At 52.1% G+C, this 16,744-nt stretch overlaps 1 protein-coding gene across 25 annotated transcripts in view; it reads right to left on the reverse strand.

Moving 5' to 3' along the window:
- Positions 1-16,744, reverse strand: part of PCBP3 (poly(rC) binding protein 3) — a 54,275-nt gene that overhangs the window by 33,286 nt on the left and 4,245 nt on the right. For 22 of the 25 annotated variants that reach the window (XM_041406145.1, XM_041406143.1, XM_041406142.1 and 19 more), the window contains exons 3-5: positions 11,625-11,687; positions 10,365-10,470; positions 5,999-6,089 (exon numbers count right to left, since the gene is read on the reverse strand). In XM_041406145.1, coding sequence (XP_041262079.1) covers positions 5,999-6,089; positions 10,365-10,430 — 157 coding nt within the window. In that variant the 5' untranslated portion in view covers positions 10,431-10,470; positions 11,625-11,687. Of the gene's footprint in view, positions 1-5,998; positions 6,090-10,359; positions 10,474-11,624; positions 11,688-16,744 lie in introns of those variants that run through there. The other 3 variants (XM_041406149.1, XM_041406150.1, XM_041406151.1) reach the window with 3 other exon arrangements.

The following is a 16,744-nucleotide window of genomic DNA, read 5'->3' on the forward strand; positions in this document are numbered from 1 at the left end:
AGACAGAGGAGTGAGGGAAATGCAATGTAGTAGCAGCAGGATGTTAGAAGTCCTTAGGAAAGCCAGAAAACCTTGATTGGGCTGTTTTCAGGGCTTTTTCATTGTGAGACCATGAGCAAAACCAGTGGCTCGAACCTGTTTAACCACCACCTCAACAAGGTTATTAGAATTTTAAAGAGGTATTCAAATAATAATGGGTCCTCATTTAATTTGTTTCATTAAAGCTGATTTTGGAAGGTTGGGGTGAGCAAGAAGGGGATGGGAACTTCTGGAACAACTTGCCAATGAAAACAGTGTTTTCAGTGAATGTCACACTGCGTAAGTGCATCAGAAACTTCCTCCTATGAGGTGATGACAGCCAATGCTCATTGCAGCTGGGTCTACTGTGACTCAGTGACCAAAAGTACCGGCAGATGTCTGTGAGCCTTTGGCAAGACCCTGAGTGCCAAGGAAATAACATTTCCTGGGATAAGGAACATCAACTCTTTCTTCCTTTGGTCTGCCAGCAGATTAAAGGATATATAAAAGGAATTACAGGTTTTTTTCCTGAAATACCAGCTGTCCCTCCAAGCCCAAGGCATTATTTTGGAGGCTGGGAGCATCCATGGGAGCTGCTGATGGTCCAGCGAGGATCAAGCACTGGCTGGGTGCTGGCTGATGCCAGGTGCCCCAGTGGGCTGAAGGAGGCAGAGCCAGCAGCAGCGCACTGCCCCCCCGCCCGGACCCTGCCGCGGGGCTCGGCACTGCAGAATGGGGCGGGTTCTGCTGCAGAAGCTGAGCCAGGGGAAAGAATCCCAAACATCCAACGTCATCTCCTGGCACTGCAGAGACCAGGAGAGCGACCGCTTCGGCGCCACGCTCCGCGTCCACATCCCTGACTGTGCCAGTGAGACTTGGGAAGCACTACAAGTAGTGCTGCAGAGGGCAGCCGGACCCAGCCTGCCAGAGAATGGAGTAACTGTGGGGTGTGCAGGGAGCTGGGGTGGGTGAAACCACTGGAAAATGGCTGGGAAATGCTATAAACCCCCCCAAAACATTGACCAGGGATGCTCCTGTTAAAATGCCAGGTGACAACCCAGGTGGGAGAAGCTCTTGGCGAGCAGAGCTTGGCAATGGGAAGGAAATAAGACAGAATTTTGCAACTTAAGTGTGTGCAATTAAGTGCACAGGAACAGAGCAAATGCTCCCCATCCACCTGAAAGTGGCTGGGAGTGACAAGCTGACTTGCAAGATCAGGAGAAGGAAACCAGCAACAGTGAAGTGGCTCTTCACAGGAAATCCAGGCAGCAGAGAGCAACCCCAGACCCCTGGGGCCAGCAAACACGGACCCATGGGGAAGGGCTGGAGGAGCCTGGGCTCTGCAGCACAGGAGGGCAGAGGGACACAGGGCCTTGAGCAAGGGGCTTAAGCTGCTCTGAAGAAAATCCAGGAAAAGAGCTTCTCCACAGCCACGCCATGCTGCCAGTTACCCTTCTTTAAATCTTCCAAACATTCACATGTTGGCAAATAAAGCTCATCTCAGTTAAACAACCACACTTACAACCTTGACACCAAGCCAAATGCATCCATTTCAGGGTTATTTCCTTCCAGCCAAAGGCCAAGGAATTGAAGCCACGAGGTGCCACCTTGCAGCAGGAGATGCTTCCACAAAGTCCCAGGCATGCTCTGGCAGGGTTGTGCATCAGCCCCAAAGGACCCATATCTTGCCCCAAAGGAGCCAGCGTAGTTGGAAATACATCCCAAGGGATGACACAGTCAAATATCAGCCCCCTAAGTGCCAGATTTTAGAGTCACTTTTCAAGGGAACCCAAAGGACTCGCCAAAAAGGATGCTCGTGGCCACAGACCCGTGGTGGATGCTTGCAAAGGAGAGACCACAGGGAGGTGTGTGGACCTCCAGAGACAAGCAGCTTGTTCCCCAGCATTCTGGAAATGAGAGGCACAGCACTGCAAAAAGCTCCAGGCACATTCCCACCATCCTTGCACCTGGGGGACAGCTGAGAGGAGAACCCCTCCATGAACCTGGAAAAGCAGAAAGTGCCCACCTTCCAGGGCATCCTCCAAAACAGATAAGCATGCAACCAGGAACATCTCTCCACAGTGCCCAGCAGCAGCCAACCCACAACCCCCCTCATTCACCTCCTCCTCCAGAGCCTGCCGGCTGCCCTGGCTTTAATCCCACAGGCAGCATCATCCCGATAATTTCCTCCATTTTCAATCTAGTTCCCTCCATTTTCAATCCACTGATCTAGGGGCAGTCCACAAATCCCTTCATCCTGAGAGCGAAGCAATCTACTGCTTCATCTCATCCCATCTCCATTTCTCTAATCCCTGGAAACAGGGATGAGGTTTGGAGCACAAGGGCTGCCCCAGAGCAGCCTGTCCAGGTGCTGCTGGACAGAAACATGGGGGAGTGGGGCTACTCTCATGAATGTCACCCAACTTCTCAAAGCACCTGGGGCAGGTCCGAGCCCCTCCTGATCCAGGGATGGGGGAACAGATCTTCCCACTCCCGCCAGGTGCCATGCTGGGGATGTAAGGGACAGATTAGGTGCAGCACAGAAAACATGTGGGGATCAATCAAGGGTGATGGGGGTAGTTACAAACACCTTGGTCCCATCAATCCCGGTTGGATCCAGGGCTCTGCCTGCAATTCTAAACCCATGAGTTTGACCCTGGCCATGGATCCTCTCTGGGAATGGGAGACTGATCAGAGATATGGGAAATGGGACTCTTGTCTGCCTTCCCTGGAATAGTGACCCAGCACCCCGAGGGGATAGGTCGGGATGCAGACTGACACCATCCCTCCTTTGCCAAGCCCCCACTGGTGCAGGGCCAGAGGAGGCAGGAGCAGGGGATCGCACACCGATGGCCACCATGGGGCTGCGTCCCACCCAACACTGTCCCCAGCCCAAAGGAAGGGGCTGCAGGGCGGTGTGTGACAGGGCTGTGTGGTGGCCGTGCTGGGCTGCACTGTCCCTATCCTGCACGGTGCTGGTTCTCCCCGCTCCAGCTGGCGAGGAGGAGGATGGGGGCCCTCGGCATCCGGGGGTGGATCGCCAGTGTGCTGCACTCAGACCCTGACAGCAGGCTCCAAAACTGTCACTCCCGATCTGTTTTCACTTCAGCTAAACCTCAACCCCGATTACAATCAAGGAGAGCCACCTCTCCTCTCCCCTTCTCCCTGTGGTAGGTCCTCTGTAACCTTGGGTCTCAACGCTGAGCCAAACCCCAGCCAGGGAACAGGTGAACTGGCTCCGCTGGGAATTGGGGGTGCTGGAGACGGGGTCACGACTGCCCCTGTCCCCAAACCTGGCTCTGGCAGTGAGGGCACAGCCACTGCAATGGTTGCATCCCTGCAGGGCTGCGGCTGTTTGTCAAAATCTGGGGGGGATGCACCACCAATATCACCAACACCACAACCCGCCTCTGCCATGGGTGGTATCCAGCTTCAAAGTTGCATCCATGGACTGGAGGGGGTTTGGTGGCAGTAGCGTGCCCACAGCCCGCTGCCAGCTCACTTAGCAACCCCCAAATTAAATAAATAAATTAAACCAGATCCGTGCGTGTGCGCGTGCAATCACAGCACCAGGATGGATGCATTCAGCAGAAAGCTAGGAAAAAGCTCAGCGGATGGAGACAGCCCTCACCGACTGGGGAAGCTTTCAAATTCTCTTTCCAACTCAGCTGGCCATAAAGCAGCTGCAGAGAACCATCAGACTCCCGTCACAGGGGCTGTCACCCACCCTCATGCCGCAGGACTGGGGGGCTCAAGAGCAGAGGTGTCACCTTGTGGGTTTGGGGACCATCCCTGCTCTCCAAAGGCACACACAGCCTGCAGTCAGGGCTCCCAGTGCTCCGCCACCACTGGGACTGAGCTCATCCCAGTGTGCCAGGCATATCCCCCCCCACCACGGAGAGCCACGCCGCCAGCAAGGTGCCCTCTCCGCCTGCTCTGCAGCAAACACCCATTTTCCAAGAGGGGGCCTGGAAAAAGCAATTGATCCCCTGGGAAAAGCAATCCCGGGACCACCAAAGCAGTATGGCTGGCTGGTACCCAGGGGAGTACCCCTCAAGGTGGGGGTTGAGCAGCTCCCTGTGCCCCTGGTCCACCCTCAAAGGGAGCTGGCCACCACTGAGAGATTTGCTCCATCCGCCAGTGATCCTGAAAGCATTCCCCTTCCCACATCCCACACTACACTCCTGCAGCTTCTCCAATGCTATTTTGAAGGCATTGAAATAATGCTGGAGGCACTTATAAAGAGATTTGTCCCAGCAGCCTTTTGTCCCCACCTCAAAATGACCATTTTTCTTTGAAGGAATAAGCGTCCTCTTAATTCAGCAAGATTAAAAGCACATTTCCTGCAGTTATTTCCCAAGAAGAATATTTTGCTTTTGTGTCTGAGAACGCTGAAAATATTTTTATAAATGAATCCCTAAAAGAAAGGGGGAAGTCTGAGATTAAGAGCTTAGGAAATATTACCGGGTTATTCTAGAATTCTGTATTAAGAGCAAAACCCCAGCTATTAGGAAAGAATGCCTGTTTGTTTTTTCTTTTAATTCAGCGTTGGGTTTCTGTACCAAAATGCAGCCCAGCATCTGTCCTTGCATCTGTCAAAACCAAGGTCAATTATTTTATGGAAACTTAAACACAATGTCCTTGAGCTACTATTTCTTGTTTATTTTTAAGCTAGATGTGACTTCCAATTAATAAAATCAGATTTTTTAAGATGGTTCACATTCAAATCACATTATCCCAGAAATCTCAGATTATGAGAAAAACGTATCTGAGAATATTTTTCCTTTATAGTATGGAGATGATAATTTGAGGTTGATTTCAACAGCTTTTAAGTACTCTACAACATTTGCCAATAATATTTCACTTTTCCGTTCATAAAGTGATGATGAAACCAAGGAAAATGCAACAGAAACATGAGGGTATCAGGAAGAATTTTGACACCCTGAGGAAAATGGGTATCTGAGGGCAAACAGAAAACAAAGCGAGCATCATAATAAAAGGGATTCCTCTCTCAGAATCAAATTTTTCCAGCAAAAGGAAAGAAAATGAGTGAAAATAGGATGGAATTAAATAAGAATATTTATAGCATTAAAAATTAATGGATGTGGAATGGAATTAGAAATGTTTTTTAAAAAAAATACTGGAACCGGAATGGAATTCAAAATAAAAATATTAAAATTTTGGAAATATAGTGGAACTAAAAAGTAGAAATACCTAAAACCAAACAAAACAAAATAAAAGAAGGTAAAAAAAATCAAATTAATCAGGGTTGGAGGTTGGAGGTTTTATTATATTGCCACACTAAGACATGACTAACATCCCTGTTATTTTAGTGGCCATTCCATTTGTGCCATTCCCAGCCAAGTGCAAACACAAATGACACTGTCCAAAGCCTGAGTTGCAAATCACGGAATTTAGGAACAGCTGGATATTCTGGTTAAGGAAGAGATGGATGCCTCCCTACCCAGGGTGGCACTGGCTGCCGGGCATGGGTAAAATGGAATTTAACTGAAATAACTAATTTAACTATTTAACAAATAATTTAACTAAAGCACACGCTTTGAGAACGATGATTTTGCAAAACAAAGTCGCAGCAAGATTTGTCAAATTTAACTGGCAAAAAATATCTGGCAAATTTTTTTTGCAAAAACAAAACCAAAAAAAATATTTGGCAAGATAATTTCCTAAAAATATTTTGGGAGTTTCTCCCAGGAGAGACTTGGGGAGCAGCCGCTAACTTAAGGGAATCCCATCGCTCGTGTGCCGATGTCTCCCATAATCCCACCTCACACTGCCCCAGACGTAAATTTCTTCCACGAGAGATTCCCTTAAAACTGCTCCTAAGCATTCAAAGCTCTTCGAACCCACACTGGAGCCTGGGACCTGGCTCATTCCAGGACTCTTCCCTGACTTACACTGATGGGACAAGTTGCCCACAGCGGGTGGACTTCCACTAAGACAATCTTTTAGATCTCCTTACCTTTCCCAAAGAACCGCTTTCGTGCTGCTTTGGCGGGAGGGTGATCCAGACAGATGGCCAGTCTTTTCACGTTTGGAAAGGATGAAAAATGCTACAGGGGGGAAAAAAAATCCCAGTGATTTTTTTTTCTTATTCCGCTGTTCAGCGCAGAAGGGCTCCCAACCTCATTGGCCCTGGGAGAACCACCACGTGGCACAGGATGAAGGGCACGTGACCTATTTTCTCCCAAATCCCTGGGTTTGCTGGAAAGGGGGATGCACCCACTGCTGATGCTCTTGTCATTTCATGGACTTTGATTTTTATTTTTTTTTTTTAAAGGCCACTGAGCAAATCTGGATGGCTCCAGGCGATGAGGGCGAACCAGCCAACGCTTCCAACATGAAGGAGGAAGGATCTCAGCCTGAGATGAGCTCCGGTGCTCTGCCTCTGTGCAGGGGGAAATTTGGGCATGTTTTGCAGAGTGCCTGCCCACCCAGTGCAGGGCCAGAGCCTCAGGGAGGGACAGGAGGGCTGTGCTAAACCCTCCATCTCAGAGGCAGCAGCATGGTGGGAAGGACCAGGCTGAAGCCCTGCCTGCATGTCCCAGAGTTCAGCTGCTCCCTGCAGGAAGCGGACGTGTTACAACTGTTCCATCACCTAAACCAGATGATCTTGTGCCCCGATGTTGCTCTTGACCCCCCGCTCAGCTGCTCCCATCCTCTGCTGTCCTCCTGGCTGATGCACCAAACAACTGCTCCAAGAGATGACAATCTCCTTTGGAGGCTGCTGGAACAGCTTTCTGGGAAGCTGGACCAAGAGCAGCGGAGGGAGTGTGGCACACTCAGGTGGGCACTGCCTGCTCCCACCAGCCCTTGGCCACATCAGGCCCAAAGGGTGTTTCAGTGTCCCCCCACAGGCACTCATCCAGCCCAAAATGCAGCAAAATTCTGGGCCTCCCAAAAAGATCCACAAGACCCTGGGAGCAAGGAAAGCCAAGCCACTGCTCCCAGAATCTGATTTTGACTGGTGCTGGGGGTGTCCCCTTGTCCCAGCTCTGAGCCACCACATCCCAGCTGGCCATGGTCCACAGGCCAAGCATTTCCTGTCCTTCCTTCATTATCCAGGGCAGGTACCAGCCCTTCGGTGTCCAGACACTCAGTTTGGGGAAGGGAAAAGGAATTTTTGTAGACCTCAGACATCCTCATGTTTTGTCCACCAGAGCTCAAGCCAGTCGGACCAGTCAGAAGCAGCATTTTTCTGGCCACCCAAGTCTCCACCGGGCTGTGCCAACCCTTGCCTGTGTCATCTTTCCATGCCAGGGATACACCTGTTCACCTGAAAGCTACGGCCAAATCTACCTTGGGCACCTGCCCTTGGTAGAGCAGCTGTCTCCAGCCACCCCATCACCCAAGGGCTCAAGACCTTCTTATCCAGGTGTGGCACCTAAGGCTCCTGAGAGGACCAACTGAGTTTGGTGAAGCAGCCATGGCCACCTCCAGCCCTTCTTGGCATCACCACCATGTCCCAAATGCTGCTTCTTCCTTGCAGATGTTCCCCTTCCATGGTTCTGCACAGTGACAGGAAGCATCAGAAGCACAGCCCCTAATTCCAGATTCTTCCTGAGGCCAGACTGTCTCACCATGCTGTTCCCAAAACCACAAGAACAGCCATAAAAGGCCCCAAACAGTGTAGAAAAGTGCAGGGTTTCACCCAAATCCTCTCTGTCTCGGAAGGTCACACTCCAGCCAGATCATGGGGCACTCAATTCCAATAAAGACACACTGAGGGAGAAACTTCCCACACTAAAATTTTCAAATGCAAACTGTGGCCACAGCCCAAAGCACCCAGCTCGTCGCTTGCCCCTCCCACGTTTTCTGATGGCCACAGAGAAGAAACCTGAGCACCCTGGGATAGTGGAAGGCGCCCCTGCCCACGATAGGGGTTTGGAATGAGATGACCTTTAAGGTCCCTTTCAAGCCAAAGCATTCCATGATTCTGTGATTCCGTGAACTCCCACCCCACCTTTGAGCCCCCTCCTTTCTCCCCAGCAAAGCTAAAGCTGGCTCCCCAGTAATCTTCCCAATAATTATATAATAGAGAGGCAGGCGGATAAATCATTTCAGGCCACTGTGCCGATAGAAAGCAAGCTGGATTAAAAGATCAGAACAAGCAACACTTAGATTAAAATGGTTTGTTATTTTCAGCTGCGGGAAAAAAAATCTGTGGCTAAAGCATGGAAGACGCCAAGCAAAGGCGCATCATCTTCTTTCCCCCCCGCAAAACCCGACCTTTTTACGTATTAGCTAAGAAAAGTTCTAAGTTTCCAACCTCAAATCAGGTTTTGCTTCCCAATAAGTAAAAAAAAAAAAAAACCACTTTGCCAGTTCATATGACATTTTAGCGGAAGATTAAGAGATGCTTCAAGTTGTGTTGTGCCCACATGAAGCCATCAGAGCCCTTAAATCAGGAGAACCTATGTATGGCTTGGCAAATAACGTCACTGCCTACGAAAAATGTGGCTCCTGGCATGATGGGCACCAGCCCCTTTGCCTTGTCCCATGCCTCCCCACACCCTTGAGCTGATGGCAGGCGGATGCCAGGCTTACCGGCGGTGCAGAGGTGGCAGTGACAGCTGGGAGAAGCCCATCAGACAGTGGGACAGCTCTCTACAGGGACCTATATGTTGTCCCCCTGGCCCCCAGCAAGGTCAGCAGCCCGGGGTGCTATGCTCTGACTGATGGCTTTGGAAAGGCGTGAAGGGGAGGCAGGAACAAAAGGGGGAGAGAGGGAGATGGTGCTGGGGACCGAGCTCTCCGCAGGGCATGGCGCTCATCAGCCCAGTTTGGATCGATGGGTGATTCACCTTCAAGTTCAGATTGAGCAGAAGGGTCAAACTGGGAAATGGTTTGGCACTGGCGGGTACGTCCCTACAGCCTCATGTCACAGCTGTTTGCCTTGCTGGAATGGGCAATTACCACCCCACAGCATCTCCAGAATCAGCATTCCCACCTGAGCACATTGCTAACCCTGTAGAGTCTCCATCTTCCAGCATCAGCAGTGACCACTCATCCCATCACCCGGATGGGAGATGGAGCAGCAGTTTTTTCAGTGTAAAGTCCCAGAATATCCTGAGTTGGAAAGGATCCACAAGGATCATCGAGTCCAACTCCTGGCCCTGCACAGGACAATGCCCACAATCCCACCTTGTGCTCTTCCAGGTGTTTCTCCCAGCTGTAGTTTTGCTATAAACACATCACGGTACCACACACACAGAGCATCAGCCTTGAGTTACGACGATGGAATCCCATGGGGCAAGAGGTCCAAGACACAGCCTTGGGGAGGGCTTGGACAGAGACAGGCACCAGGCTCCTCTCCCTCCTGTGGATGTGGGAGAGGGGCTGGGACACACACCTGGGAGAAGGAATGGGATGGTGGTCAGGGAGCATGAGAAGGCAGAAAAATTATGTCAGAGGCCTTACCAGAGGGAGATGGGAGCTATGAGATGCGATGCCCACCAAAATTTCACCTTATACTGCAGGAAAGTGTATTCACTAAAGCCAGAGAATAAAACACACTTACTGGACAGGTGATGGCAGAAACCTCAGACCAGACACCACCAGTACCCACCACATCACCAGAGGCCACGGATAAACCTCCTCACAGTTTTTTTTGGCAAGTTGTCTCCTTGCTGCACCTGCACTCTGCTGGGAAACCTCCATCCCCTATCCAAAACACACCCTTGTGTTGCAGCTGCAGGCTGTTTGCTCTGGCCAGTCTCTCCCAATGTTTTCTGTGCAGAAAACAGGGATAAGTGACACTCATAAAAGGAATGGGAGAAAAGAGAAACGGGTTTCTCTGTCACTACATTTCTGCTTTATGGAGCTGTCTTCTCCCTCAGAGACACACATCCTCCCCCCCACTAATGGAAATGTTGCCCTACCATCCATTCATGCCAGTCAATGCCTGGGACAACACGATGCCCTAAGGCCACTCCTGATCTATTTTAGTCACAAAAGCAGAGTGGCTGATGGAAATCACCCCGTCTCTGCACTTCCCAGCTTAGCTCTTTCTCTGGTTTTAACGGAATGGCCAGCGCGGTGGAAAGCAGGCAGCGAGGGCGGAGATGGCAAGTTGAGAGACCTGCACAGATGCAGGAGAGAGGCCCCAGCACCCTCCCTGCAGGTGTTCTACAGCCTGAGGGACCTGCAAAGATCCCTCCTCCCAAGATTTGCCCAGAGAAGCTCTTGCTGCCCCATCCCTGGAAGTGTTCTGGGCCAGGTTGGACGGGGCCTGTGGAAAGTGTCCCCGTGGAACAAGATGAGCTCTAAGGCCCCTTCCAATCGGAGCCATTCTGGGATTGTATGACTTGGAAAGGACCTTACCTTACCCTACAGGATGGCCTTGAGCTCCAGAGTGATTCCTGGGAAGGTCTGGCTGCACCAGAAAAGGGCATGCTGAGCGTGGGGGAGAACCCAGCAGTCCACGGCACAAGCCTGCAGAGCAGGACACGGCAGAGGTTAAGGCATGGCACAGAGAAAAGACCAAAGCTGCTTAATGTGAAATTCAGAGAGAAGTAAAACACAGACTGGGTTGGGGGTCGGGGAAGAATGATCAAGAGCATCACCTCCAGGTTGTGTTTGGGTAGGCAAGCAGAATTTTTTTTTTTTCCCTACACTGCAAACAGGTTTGGGCAGATCCTCAGCATCCACCAACCACAGGAAATCATCCTGTGGAGGAGCAGATCCCTGGAATACCAGAAAGACTCCGTGGTGATCACAGACCAGCAGTCCTCCTCTGTGGTCACCTGCCTGTGGTCATGCCCAGCTGTGGAGCCAGGGGCCTGCTTCCTGCAGAAATCCAGCAGTGGTGGAAAGGTTCCAGCACGTTCCAGCGCCATGGGTTCTGGGTGCCAGCTGGATTTTTGCTGCTGCTCCCAATAAGTTAACTGGGGCATGCACTAACCGTCAATACAATCAATGCAGCAGCCTCAGCCACTAATAAACCAAGTGCCAGAGGGCTGGAAAACCTCTCCACTGCCCAGAATATTCCCTGGGCAGCAGGGTGAGTGGGCTGCAGACCCCTTGCTTGAATTTGGTGCTGCTCTTAGTGCGCTGGGGCACCTTATCTGTTAACAGGGAAAAACTTTCTCTTCCCAGTGACTCAGCAACCTCCATGCTTATCCCCAGTGACCTGGGCACTTCCCTGCCATGGGAAGGAGCCTGTCAGTATGAGGGGAGCCCATGCGACCTCCTGAGGTCAGTCCTCAGCCCTGCTGATGCTCACAGCAGCATCAGTACTAAGGTCAGAGTAGGCTGCCCAGGGCTTTATCCCTTTGGGGCTGAAAACCTCCAAGGGTGGAGCATACACAGCCTCTCTCAGCAACCAGCTGTCCTCAGAATCTATGTTTTTTTGCTCAATAATTCTCTGCATGTCCTCCAAGGTAGCGGCTACATCCCCAGCCGATGTCACCTGCAAGCAGCAGAGGTGCCAGGATGGACTCTGAGGGATTTCCCTGCTCTCCACTGAGCTTACACCAGCCAGATAAATTCTTAATCCCAGTAACTGCTGCAATCGCAGCATCCAGTCCCAGGGGCTCTGGCCAAAGATAAAAGCTTGGAAGGGATGGAAATCTCAAACTGTGACTCACCTGCAGGGCCAGGTCGGGATCCCGTGGAGCTGGTGGTCAGCAGTGCAGGAGGCAGGGAAGGATCTGGAAGACAGCACATGTCACCACCCTGAGGAGCCCAGGCAGCCCCCCCACCTGGAATCCACAGAGCATCCTCCCAGCCCTGCTGCTGTGGCCAAGGGCAACACAGGGAACAGCGAAGCCCAGGGCCAAATGAGAGGAGTCCCTGGTAATTGTTTTATTCAAATCAGTACCAATTGCTGGTCACTGATTCTGGGATTGATAATAAGAAGGGAAAATCCTCATCACGGCATCAGTCTCATCAACACACCCATGAAAAGGGAGCTCAGGCAAGGATTTAGGGATGCTGGAAGGACAACGGGTTGCAAGGAAACCCCAATCCTTCTTCCCAGAGCCAGTGTGGGCACAAATCATCAACCCACATCCCATAAATGCATGGGGGAAGCGACTTGCACTCATCTTCCAGGTCCTAGGTTTGAGTTTATCCCAAGGCAAGGCTTAGCATCCAGCGAACACAGCATTAAGGAATTTTTTAGCAGTTTTCTTAATCATAAATGAGTCCATCTTTCAACAGCTCTGCTCCTTGCTATGTCCCACCCCTTCAACACACCAAGCTGCAGGTGAGACCCCAGCCATGAATGACCCTGTGCTCCTGTAGCAGGCACCAGTGCACACGCAGGAGGTGTTCCCTGCCATCAGGGTGAGGGTCACCTCCAGGCATACAGGAGGTTTGGTGCTGTGCTGGAACAACCTCAGTTCCAGCACAGGTACGAGTGAACCTCAAGCAGGAGATTCTGCTGGGCACAGCCATCCAGCACCTGCCACATAGCACCACAGTGGCTCCTTCCTCACCACTGACCAGTCCAAGGCACTCAGGAATGGTCTTAAAAGGTATCATGAGATGGATAAGCAACATTTGGGCTGCTGGGGGACTATCACCCTTGTCATCATCTCCCAAATCCTCTCTCCAGCATGGCTAAAGGCCGTGCACCTTGTGGCTGCCCTGACAGTAAAAGCAAAGGAACCAATTTGAATTTTTTTCCTGGTTGCTCTCTCCAGTGAAGCATGCACTGCCAGGAGAGGCACCAGTAGGCTTCTCCCACCAAAAACTTTCCACCTCCTGACCCGTGGCAGTGGAGAGCACGGTTCCATCCCTGCATGGCCAGCTCGCCTGCTAGCTCTCATGGACTACGTTCTGTCAGGAAATTTGGTCAGGAATGTTCAAAAGGATCACTCAGGATGCTGAAGGAGTAATTTCTGAACAGCAGAGTGCCTAGATCCCAGCAAAATCCCACCTACTGCTCTCACATAAAAGCACCTGAGGATGCAAGGAATTCCAATGCACCGACGTGACGAATCCCAAAAATCAGCCCCTGGAGACTACAGCATTTCACTGCCCTTAACTCATCCCAGTGAGCCCACAGGGACCCAGGGGCTGGGCAGCATCTGCAGCTTGATGGCCCCACCTGCACTGGAGCCCTCGGCCACCCCATTCCAGGGGGTCCAAAATTTAGTCTGGAATGGGAATGGAGGAAACACAAGCACATGGACAAATCTGGGGCCATCAGCAGAATGCCAAGGGGAAGGAGCTGAGGGTGGCTCTCTGCTCATGCCCAGCTTCCAAGGTGAACTGGTGGTCCTTCCATGTGGGGGCAGCTCCTGTGCCTGGTCCCACAGGGCTGTGAAAACTCCCTGCTTTTGCCCAGGCCGGTGCTATCCTACCACCAATAATACCACATCCCTTACTCCACACCACTCCCCTTTCCCAAAAATACCAAAGCCTGCTGCAACACCCATCCTGCCTCTCCTGCAAACTCAGGATTTCAGCTTCTCCTCACTGTTAAGTCCATGGCTTTTTGTGACCATCAGGAACCTTCCTTGGGATGCTTGGGACCATGGGGCACACATGTGAGGTCGAAGCTCTGCAGAAAGTGTGCAGAGCTTGGGAGAGGTCCTATAGCCTTGCTGTGACCCTCCAGGGAAAATTCAAGGTCTTTTGGAAGACATGCTGTGAAGTGGTGAAGGAGGGATGGGATGGGGATGGGAATGGCTGGGATGGGATGGGATGGGATGGGATGGGATGGGATGGGATGGGATGGGATGGGATGGGATGGGATGGATGGGATGGGGATGAGACAGGATACGATGGGATGAGATGGATGGGATGAGGCAGGGTGGGATGGGATGGAATGAGATGGGAATGGGGATGGGATGGGGATGTTCTCTCACCATACCACCAGACCCAGATCCATAGTACACCCCAAAGACAGGAAATACCAGTGAGATGGCTCCACCTGCACTGACCCCCCGGCTGCCATCCCCCTGTGTGCTGGAGGGAACTCCACTTCCCTCCTCTGGGGATGCAGTAGCACCCACATTGCCAGGCTCCACTTCGCTCTGGGGTTCTGGCACCATCGCTCCCTGCGTAGGGAGAGAGCCATCCTCCCCTGCCCTGTGCTCCCATAATCCGCCTGCCTGGGTGTTCCATGCAGACAGAGGCAATGATTTTGATGTCCCAGTGAACAAGCTGTCGGGATGCATCAGCCTCAAAGGGCAGCCTTCAGAGCTGCCTTCTCCTCCCATGCGCTGCCTGGGCGAGGAAAACCGATTCCAGCTTCGCGTGCGTGCGCGCACACACACACACACACACACACACACACACACACAGTGTCACCAGTGCCTGAGATCTTCCAGCCTTTTAACTAAAAATCCTTGCAAACCCTACCCACGAGGAAGGGGAGGCAGCGAGCCTGGGGCGGGGGTCAGAGGGGAGGTGCCACGCAGCTGGCAGAGGGGCAGCCCCACGGGCAGAGCCCCGTGACGTGATGGAACCTGAGCGCTGCAGAGCCGTCAGGAGCCTGGGCAGAGATGAGCTGAGAAATGCCATGAGCAGAGCTGACATCAGCCCCCTGGCTGGATACCTAATGAGCGGAGACACTGTCCATTTGTGGAGATGAGGAAAAGTTAAAAGATTTCCAAGCTGACACCTGGCAGCCTCCATCGGTGTTCCTGACCACACAGCAGGGGAAGGAGAACAGCGGTCACCCCCCGGCTCCGCAGGGGTGGGTGAGCTGGATGGCCACGGGGTTAACATCTCAGCAGCTCATCCACACTGCCCAAATCTCCCCTGCTTGTGTTTTTTTGCCACCTTAAAAAAGAAACTGGTGCTTTGTGGGAGCTGGGGGGGAGGTCAGGCAGGTCCCATGCGGCCCCATAGCCCAGGAAAAGGCAGCAGCATGGCAGGGAGAACATTCCTGGGTCCAGCAGCACACCAGAGCTGCTCTAGGCTGGGATCAGGGCACAGGCAAAGGCTCCTTGTGTCCTGTGGTCTCCACATCCCAGGAGCAGGATGGCACTCAGCAACGCCTCAGCCCCCGACACCACCCAGCAGCCCCCCCACGCTTCCACAAACCTAGTTCTGTCAGTCCCTATAAATCCAGCCTTCCCTAACCCCACTCGTCACAATCTCTTCCCTAACTCACCTCCAGCCTCTTCCCAACCCACCACCTTCCACTGGTGACAAGACAGGAGTGATGGAGCAGGAAAAGGGAGAGCCCTGTATCACTCCTATTGCCTCCCAGCTCTCTCCTCAGGAAAACCTGGGTCTAAAAGTTTTTAAAACTTTTTTTTTTTTTTTAAAGAGCCAGCAAACAGCCCCATTCCCCCCCAAATCCCACAGTGAAATGCTCTTCTCCCCACCTGCCTGCCTGCTTTCCTAAAGGCCAAGTGGATTTACAGAGAAAACACCTCCCTGCAAGTATCCTGGCTGAAAAAGGAGATCTTGGAGCATCCTCAAGGCTTTTCACCGGCCTAAAAAGCAGCTTAAAAACACTGACATTACTTCACATGGTTTTCACCACCTCCACCAGCAAACAGTCTCAGGTCTAAACCCCATTACAAGCATGACTTTCACCTTCCTGGCTCCAGGGATTTTTGCTCCTTTCCAACAAATATAGCCAGAAACGCCCAAAAGAAGGGTGCAACCCTTTCCCTGGGATGCCTGGGAGTGCAAACAGCAGCTGGGTTCAGGCTGCTCCTCCCTGGCACCTGCTGACCTGCTGGGCTTGAGCAGATGGAGCAGCCACAAATCCCCCTGTAAGCCAGGGAAGGAACTAATCTCCTAGAGGACAAACTGGTTGGCAATAGGGGGAAGATCAACGTTCCACCTTTTCCTCCTTCCTCTGGCAAACCCAGCAGCACCCACCATACCCAGAGGGATCACAGCACTCCCGAGGGCAGAAGAGGCACCAGGAGTTTGGGTACCTGGTGGAGACCCAGACTGGGGACAAGAAGACATTCAGGTGACAGCGAGCTAAGCCTTACCTGCCCTGTGCAGAGAGGCACAGTAGCTGGTGTCTCTGTGTGGAAAACCACATCTGGTGAGCTCCTAAAACTTCCAAAATGCTCTCCAGCCATGACGGGCTGAGGCTTCTTTCAGACTGAGAGGTCCTTGGTGGGTGTGGAAAGCCGAAGGAGCAGCCACTGGGATGAGGTGGATTACCCACAGTAGAATCCCTGGTCCTTCCTCACTGCTGGAGGAGGATTAAGTCCACTGGAGAGGATTAGTCCAGGTTCACAGTATGGGACCTGGAGAGCCAAACACGCTCTCTCCAAAACACAGATATCCCCAGAAGGACTGGGAATGACAACATGCTGATGTCAAAGCCCCACAGCAGATCCCAGCATGGACATCACCCCCAGCCATGCTCCCCCCATGTCTTTCAGAAAGGTGTTTCTGCCCCAAAGACCCCAAACCACAAGTCAGCCCAAGGACATACAGCCTGGTCCTGCTCCCAGGGCCATCCACCAGCACCAATCCTCTCCAGCTCATTTTCCTTCTGCTCCAGAGGCCATGGAAAGCGAGAAGGTCAGCAAATTTCGTGCCACTCTTCATTCTTCTGGGTTATGTTTTTGTATCCTCTCCTCTTTTCTTTCTTGTGCCCCCTCTTCCCTTGCCTAAGGGCTGGAAAACTTCTGTGTGCTCACAAGGGACAAATGGCTTGCCAGATATTGTCAGCCCTACTCAGGACAAGGCGGGAGAGCTGATGAGGACAGGCACAAGAGCTCTCAGAAACGCTTGGAAGGAGGAGGCTGCAGCCCAGGGAGAGGATGGAAAAGGT

The sequence above is a fragment of the Onychostruthus taczanowskii genome, unplaced genomic scaffold (genome assembly GCF_017590055.1).
Source record: "Onychostruthus taczanowskii isolate IOZ18803 unplaced genomic scaffold, ASM1759005v1 scaffold241, whole genome shotgun sequence".
Lineage (NCBI taxonomy): Eukaryota > Metazoa > Chordata > Aves > Passeriformes > Passeridae > Onychostruthus > Onychostruthus taczanowskii.